At 47.5% G+C, this 8,209-nt stretch overlaps 1 protein-coding gene across 1 annotated transcript in view; it reads right to left on the bottom strand.

The window, feature by feature from the left end:
* Positions 1 to 2,797: 2,797 nt before the first annotated feature.
* The window catches only part of LOC107294196 (zinc finger protein 287), a 6,415-nt gene continuing 1,003 nt past the window's right edge, over positions 2,798 to 8,209 (bottom strand). The window contains exons 2-3 of the mRNA XM_015823408.1: positions 4,777 to 4,903; positions 2,798 to 3,731 (exon numbers count right to left, since the gene is read on the bottom strand). Of these exons, the coding sequence (XP_015678894.1) occupies positions 2,953 to 3,731; positions 4,777 to 4,903 (906 nt within the window). The 3' untranslated portion in view covers positions 2,798 to 2,952. The remainder of the gene's footprint in view (positions 3,732 to 4,776; positions 4,904 to 8,209) is intronic.

Below are 8,209 nucleotides of genomic sequence, written 5' to 3'. Positions count from 1 at the left end.
TTGTCGAGTGCCGGGTGGGTGTGGCCCATTGGCTGGGTGTGGCCATTTGGGTGGGCGTGGCTGCTGTGGTAACGGCAGACTGGGTGGGACTAAAAAGTTCAATCAATCAATTCCAACTTTGCAAGATCTTTTTTTTTCCCCCGCAAGAAGTTGAAATTGACTGATTGAACCTCTCTTTTTTTTTGCACATGGCGGCGGAGACCTAAAGCGAAAAGGTTTTATAAAACCCAGCTGAAGGCCTAGGACTGGGGCGACGGCGTGCGTGCGCACAGAGAGGGCTCTGAGTGCCGCCTCTGGCACCCGTGCCATAGGTTCGCCATCACTGCGTTAGGCTGACCAATATGCTATTTGTTATTTCTTTGTGCCAATAGCCTTTACAGAAGAACACTGCACTAACAATGCTACTGCAACAATCCGATGCGATGCCATATAGGGAGTATTATTTCAGACTCACACTTCCTACTACATCGTATTTCAGATCCTCTGAATGCATTGCAGTTCTACACCAGCAAGCTGCTAAACATACAGACTTTGATCATTAGGGCCTGTGGTTGTTCCAGGCTGTCCTTTATTCATCCCAATTTCTTACCACGCATATGGCCCCACGTTTTGAAGATGTTTAGATCAGAAATTCCCACTATATTCACCGGAACGTCCTCCAAGAAAACACATAAGTTGCGATGAAAGAATGTCCTTAAAAGGAGGACACAGCAATGCAATCCTAAAACACGTAAAGAAATAGGTCTAGTTTAGGTGCTAAGGAGATGGGGGGGGGAAGGGAGGATAGTAGAAAGATAGATAAGATAGATAGATAAACAAACATTTTAACGTTTAACATTTTAATTCTTATATACTATTTTATATTTTGATGCCCCTCTGAAGGAGCTGGGCAGTTCAGAAATGCAAAATGTAAATAAAAAAAGGGAAGAAGGAAAAAGGGAAGGAAGGAAGGAAGAAAAAGAAAGAAAGGAAAGAAAGAAAGATTTTAACTGTAACATTTTAATTCTTACTGTTTCATATTTTGATGCCCCTCTGAAGGAGCTGGGCAGTTCAGAAATGCAAAATGTAAATAAAAAAATTAAAAATAAAAAAAGGAAAGAAGGAAAAAGGGAAGGAAGGAAAACATTTTAACTGTAACATTTTAATTCTTACTCTTTTATATTTTGATGTCCCTCTTTGAAGGAGCTGGGCAGTTCAGAAATGCAAAATGTAAAGAAATTAAAAATAAAAAAGAAGAAAACATGGAAGGAGGGAAAGAGACAAAGGGAAAGAGAAAGAAAGAAGGAAAGGAAAGAAAAAAGAAAGAAGGAAAGAAAAAGAAAGAAAAAAAGAAAAAAGGAAGGAAGGAAGGAAGGAAGGAAGGAAGGAAAGAAAGAAAGAAAGAAAGAAAGAAAGAAAGAAAGAAAGAAAGAAAGAAAGAAAGAAAGAAAGAAAGAAAGAAAGAAAGAAAGAAAGTTCTGTCTTGGAAATTCCCAGAATTGTCTAACAATTGCCCAAGGAACATCCTTGCTAGGAATTCTGGGCACTGTAGTTTCAAAACATCTGGATCTGAGGCTGGGGAAGGCTTCTCCCATTTCAACCTGCCCACCTGCCCACTTCCTGCTGCATTGCTGGACGTTTTTTTTCTTTTTTAAAAAAAATTACAATGGCGAGGTGCAGCATCAAATTCCATGAGATCAGTAACATCAGCTTCCATCTCTCGTCTCATTTTTCCACAAAACATTTCTGGGCAAATGAACGAAGATGTTACTACGCTGTGCTATCAAGACCCAAGGGTTTTCTTTTGCTCATATAGGTCCCTTTTTGACAAACATTTTGAACGTTTAAATCCCATTTGAAATTTTTTTTTTTTTAGTAATTTTGCACGTAAATGTGGTTCGCAAACCAACTTTTAAGAGTTTAGGGCAGCATCGAAACACTGGTGTTTCTTTTTATATGAAATCATCACTGGGCAGGGAGGGGGTTGAACCAGAAGGCCGCCAAGGTCCCTTCCACCCCTATGATTTTGGGGGAAAAAAATAATAATCTATCTATGAAATGTTTTTCTCCTAAGGCTCGGGAGTGCTTGTGTGCTCTCTTAAAAAGTAGCATTGGGGGAGCACGAAAATACTCCATTTGATTTGTGTCTTTAAATTTAATTACAATCACGTTTAGATAATAAGCTGGGCCGTGCAGCTTAATTTAGGGATTGATCGCCGAAAAACGACTTGGAGTGCCAATGTGGCATCTGCCTACAACGCAGCTATGTCTTTTCTCGCAACGAGGCAATCGCCTTCCAGCTGGCACAGGATCCTATGAAGATAAAAACAGCTTTAAGCAAGTACAGAGAACTGCTGCGTTCATGCTCTCAAACTTGGCCCTTTTATGACTGGTGGACTTCAACTCCCAGAATTCCTCAGCCAGGCATAAAAGGGCCAAGTTTGAAGAGCCCTGCCCAAAGACAATTAAAAATGGTCTCCCTCTCTTGGTCAGCTCAGATGTTTCTCCTGATTCGCCTAGATCAGGGGTAGGCAGCCTTGGCTCTTTTATGACTTGTGGACTTCAACTCCCAGAATTCCTGAGCCAACATGGCTCAGCTTGGAAACCTCTCCCTTTCCCCTCAGCATGGCTGGCTCAGGAATTCTGGGAGTTGAAGTCCACGAGTCATAAAAGGGCCAAGTTTGAAGACTCCTGCTCTTAAAAACACTCCGAACTTGGTATCTCTGCCACAGCCCCTTCACAATGACTTTCTAGTAAAATTTTCGACTCGTTTTCTCCTTTTGCCATATTTTTTTTCTTTAAAAAAATTCCTGGGTAATAAAACTTGGAACCTGTCAGCGACCATATAACAACACCGAAGGCTTTCAGGGATCATGTGTCTCTCTCCGGCCGTTAACAAATTTGAGCTTTGTCGTCTTTGAGGTTCAGAAAACATTTTCCTACAGTTAAATGAGGTAAAAAAACCAACAACGGCTACTCGGTGGCTAGGTGAGTTTTCTCATGTTCGTGCAGCTCTGATTTTCGGCTTTTCCCGTAGTACGCGTAGGTGTTCTTGTGGACCCGTTCGTGCAGGATCAGGTGTGGCCCGGACAGGAAGGATTTCCCACAGTGCAAACATTTGAACGTGTCTTGCCCTCGGTGGGCCATCTGGTGCACTTTGAGAGAGGGGTATGAGGTAAATCTGTCCCCGCAGGCTGTGCAGATGTACTTCTCCCCGGTGTGAGTTTTCTGGGGCTTAAGGCAGTCCGTCGGCTGAAGGTAGCATTTCTCTTGGTCGGCGCTGAGCCTCTCTTTGGGAATCCAGACAAAATGGTTCCCGCAGTGGGAGCAGACGTGGGAGTTCTGCCCGGCGTGCATTCTTTTTTTTTCTCCGCAGTGGGGGCAGATGTAGAGTTTCTCGGCCACGTGGCTTCTCTCGTGGGTCAAGAGATCCGAGCTACTGCTGAAGGTCTGGCCGCAATGCCAACATTTGTAATGCTTCTCCCCCAGGTCAGGGTTGTCGCACGCCTCAAGGTGGGAACTTTGGCTGAGGCCCCCTGCATCGTATTTCCCCCCGGTATGGAGGAAGGATGATTCGGCGGCATCTTGGAAAAACCCTTGTGAGACGCACAACTGCTCTGCTCCGGCCTCGTTTTTGTTTCTGTCCTGCTGCTCTGCTGCAGGTTGACTCTCATCGGGTTTACCTGGAGCCAGGAAGTAATTCTCCCTGGCAGATGTCAGCGATGTCCTCTGTAGCTCAGGCCAATCATCGGCTGCAGGGGGAGGAGGCAAAAAAGGAGACAATCTAGCTAGTACTCCAAGTTCATTTTAAAGATAAGAAACCTTGCATTACAAAACGGCATAATCCTTCCCGATCCACACTCGTTTCCCAGATCAGGGACATCTCCTGGCAATACAATACAGCAGTGGTGACGAACCTATGGCACGCGTGCCAGAGGCGGCACTCGGAGCTCTCTCTGTGGGCACACACACCGTTGCCCCAGCCCCGCCTCCTCCCATGGCCCCCTCCTCACCAGCAGCCCCCCCAGAGGAGAGTCACCCGTGGGTGCGGCCCACGGGAAGCAGCGCAGCCAAGGACAGGGCAGCGGGGACAGGACTCCGCCCTTGCGCCCCATCGCGCGCAGATGATGCTGCGGGGCACGGGTGGAGGGTGTGGCCACCATGGCACTGCTAGGCTGCCTGGATGATCTGTGGCGGGCCGTGGAGGTGGTGGGTGGCCCAGCGGGCAGGGCGGAGAAGGGACGGGCGTGGTGGGGTGGTTTTGAAGCATTCGGTCTCTAAAAGGTTCACCATCACTGCAATACAGTATCTTGTTTTCCCATGAGGCTTCCTACTTCTTGGGTAATGCCACCACAGCAGGAGTCAACCATCCTATTTTGTAGGATACCTAGTCTTACTTTCTCCATTTAACAATCTCTTAAAAGGTTTTAAGGCAGGGGTAGGCAACCTTGGCTCTTTTATGACTCGTGGACTTCAACTCCCAGAATTCCTGAGCCAGCCATGGCTCAGCTTGGAAACCTCTTCCTTTCCCCTCAGCGTGGCTGGCTCAGGAATTCTGGGAGTTGAAGTCCACGAGTCATAAAAGAGCCGAGGTTGCCTACCCCTGGTTTAAGGGGAGGAGCCATAACATAAACCATCTTAAAGTTGCAGAGGTTGAGAAACTCTGCACTAGAGAATGTTGAAGATGCTATCGCTGGTTGATATCGGCTACTGGAGACACACAGCGTAAGGCTCTTGTGCAGAAGAGGCCAAAAAGACCCCTAACATTTGATCTGTCAGGCGCTCAAAGTGACTTACCCAATGTGACTACATCCCCTCCAGTTTCCTGCTTGGCTTCTCTAGAAAGTTGGGCCTTCACCATTTCTGACAGAGCTTGGTTTCCTTTGGGGGGCTTTTCAGATTCCTCCTCCATGATCCCCATCATCTGGAGCAGCAAAGGGGAAACGGATGTTGAGACAAAGAGACAGAAGAGCAACGAAGATGCTGGAGGCTAAAGCATATAAGGAACGGCTGCTGGAATTGGGTATGTCTAGTTTAATGAAGAGAAGGATGAGGGGGGACATGATAGCCGTGTTCCAATATCTCAGGGGCTGCCACAAAGAAGAGGCAGTCAAGCTATTCTCCAAGGCGCCTGAAGGCAGGACAAGAAGCAACAGATGGAAACTGATCAAGGAGAGAAGCAACCTAGAACTAAGGAGAAACTTCCTGACAGTTAGAACAATTAACCAGTGGAACAACCTTCCTCCAGAAGCTGTGAATGCTCCAACACTGGAAGTTTTTAAGGAGACTGGACAACCATTTGTCTGAAATGACTAGATGACTTCTAAGGTCCCTTCCAACTTTATTATTATTCTTCTTATTAATAATAATAATTATTATTATTAATACAGAGAAGAGCAACAAAGATGATTAGGGGACTGGAGGCTAAAACATATAAGGAACGGTTGCTGGAATTGGGTATGTCTAGTTTAATGAAGAGAAGGACGAGGGGGGACATGATAGCAGTGTTCCAGTATCTCAGGGGCTGCCCCAAAGAAGAGGGAGTCAAGCTATTCTCCAAAGCGCCTGAAGGCAGGACAAGAAGCAAAGGATGGAAACTAATCAAGGAGAGAAGCAACCTAGAACTAAGGAGAAACTTCCTGACAGAACAATTAACCAATGGAACAACCTACCTCCAGAAGCGGTGAATGCTCCAACACTGGAAGTTTTTAAGAAGAGACTGGACAGCCATTTGTCCGAAATGGTATAGGGTTTCCTGCCGGAGCAGGGGGTTGGACTAGATGACCTCCAAGGTCCCTTCCAACTTTATTACTATTATTATGGGGGGGGGGGAATAAACTCATTCATGGACTTATAATTGCAAAATGTCTATGGAAATTCTCAGTCATCCAGGTCACAGTTATTCCAAAGATGCTTTTTTCACAAGGCAACTGGACTTTCTTGTTTTTCTTTGAAGAAAAATTGCTAAGTATATCAGAGTACTTTAAAGCAATGTAGCTCTACCATGCTTTTAATTGTGTGGAGTTCAATTCCCAAAATCTCTAGCCAGCATGCTGGCTGGAGAATGCTGGGAATTGTAGTCCACGTAATCTTTGCCAAAATTGAGAAACAGTAGCTGAAAGGATTAAACACAAAACTTTTTTTGGGGGGGGGGGGGAGAATAGGCTGTTTGCAGCTTCTTCCAGGGGGAGAACACAGCAGGAATTTCAACATGGACCCCAAGAACCACGAAAGAGAAGCCTGGTTGGGTCCATAATTTTCACAGGTACGAGGTCACTTATTTCATTTTACTTTAGCCTGTTTTGTACTCTTATTCCATGAATTGGGGCTTAACGCAACATCTGACTAAACCTCTAACTCCAAATTAAACCAGACCGATACGATCAACTTTAAAATAATAGGCAGTGGAAATCACTGGCAGATACACCCAGGAAAGATTCCCCAAAAGATTTATGTTTTTCCACTATACTTTCAGGATCTAAGGCAAGGGTGTCAAACTGCTGGCCCGCGGGCCGGTTGCATCATACGGAGGCCGCACCCATCCCAGATCCGGCAATACAAAAAAAGCTGCGATAGGTCACGACATGTCACGTAACTTGGCAAGTTTGACACCCGTGAACTAAGGATTAAAAGTTAGGTTAGCTAAACTCACTCTAGAACTAAAAGAAAAAGACGACTCGGAATTTTACGCGGTTTAGGAAAAATGGTATACATGGATAGACAGTAGAAATAAAAATTGGAAATATACATAAGGCTATTGTGAGTTAGATATTGAATGTATATAGCAGTGGTGGCGAACCTATGGCACGCGTGCCAGAGGCGGCACTCAAGAGCCCTCTCTGTGGCCATGCGCGCCATGCCCCGGAGATGGCAACCATCCCTCTTCAACCAGCCGCCCGCTAACTCGCCGAGGTCCCACATGGCCGGATGCATCCCAGCACGGTTGGTTTCCCCCCCCCCCCCCCCCGTTCCATCCCTCCTGGCCTCGCATGCTCTCCTTTTCCCGGGCACAACCCACTGCATCGCCTCCTCAGCTCTCAGCCGGCCGGCCAGCTCACAGGCTGCTTCTCTGAATGCTGGTGGCGGGCTGTGGAGCTGCTGACAGACACTGTCGGCCCCCATGCGCTCACTGGCCTCTGTGTGTGGGGGCTGATGGTGTCAGGCAGCAGCCACCCCAGCCTCGCCTTGCCTCGCCTTACCCCGCAGGACGAGCCTCCTGCCCACCGCCCCACCTGCCAGAGACCCCCTGGATCTCCCCCAACCCTGCCCGGTCCCCACAGGGGTCCCTCCCCACGATCAACATCAAGGTGACCACGCCCACCTTGGCCACACCCACCCAGCCTGCCATGACCACCACAGCCACGCCCACCCAGTGGGCCACGCCCACCTGGCACCCGGCGATAAATAAGTGGGTTTTGGGTTGCAGTTTGGGCACTCGGTCTCTAAAAGGTTCGCCATCACTGGTATATAGTATATATATTGTATAGAACGTTGATCCGAAGTATATAAAATGACACAGTCTGTTGAATATGTATTAGAGCTGCATAAAGCTCTACGCACGGTCACTCAAGCCCTCGTTGTTTCCCGCCTGGACTATTGCAACGCGCTCTACATGGGGCTCCCCTTGAGGTGCACCTGGAGGCTCCAGCTAGTTCAGAATGCGGCCGCGCGGGGGATCCTGGGGGCCTCTAGATACTCCCATGTAACACCTGTCCTGCGCGAGCTGCACTGGCTGCCTGTGGCCTTCCGGGTGCGCTTCAAGGTGTTAGTAACCACCTTTAAAGCGCTCCATGGCAATGGACCTAGGTATTTGCAAGACCGCCTCCTACCAAACACCTCCCTTCGACCAGTCCACTCCCACAGAGAGGGCCTCCTTAGGGTGCCGTCGGCCAGACAATGCCAGCTGGCGACCCCCAGGGGGAGAGCCTTCTCTGTGGCAGCTCCTGCCCTCTGGAATGACCTACCCTCCGACCTACGTACAGTTGCGGACCTGCGCCTTTTTCGTCGAGCCCTGAAGGCCCATCTATTCCATGCGGCCGGCCTGGCGTAGTTTGATTATGTTTTAGTGGGGGTTTTGTATGGGGTATTTTAGAGCAGGCCTGTTATTTAATTTGATTTTAGAACAGAAACTTGCGTATATTTATCGTGGTTTTTATTATCGCCTGTTCACCGCCCTGAGTCCCGTAAGGGAGATAGGGCGGTATATAAATTCAATAAATAATAATAATAA

Source organism: Protobothrops mucrosquamatus, unplaced genomic scaffold, assembly GCF_001527695.2.
Source record: "Protobothrops mucrosquamatus isolate PMUCROS unplaced genomic scaffold, P.Mucros_1.0 scaffold1861, whole genome shotgun sequence".
In the NCBI taxonomy this organism is placed as follows: Eukaryota; Metazoa; Chordata; class Lepidosauria; order Squamata; family Viperidae; genus Protobothrops; species Protobothrops mucrosquamatus.
The sequence above is the reverse complement of the archived record's forward strand: the minus strand, read 5'-3'. Positions and strand labels throughout refer to the sequence as shown.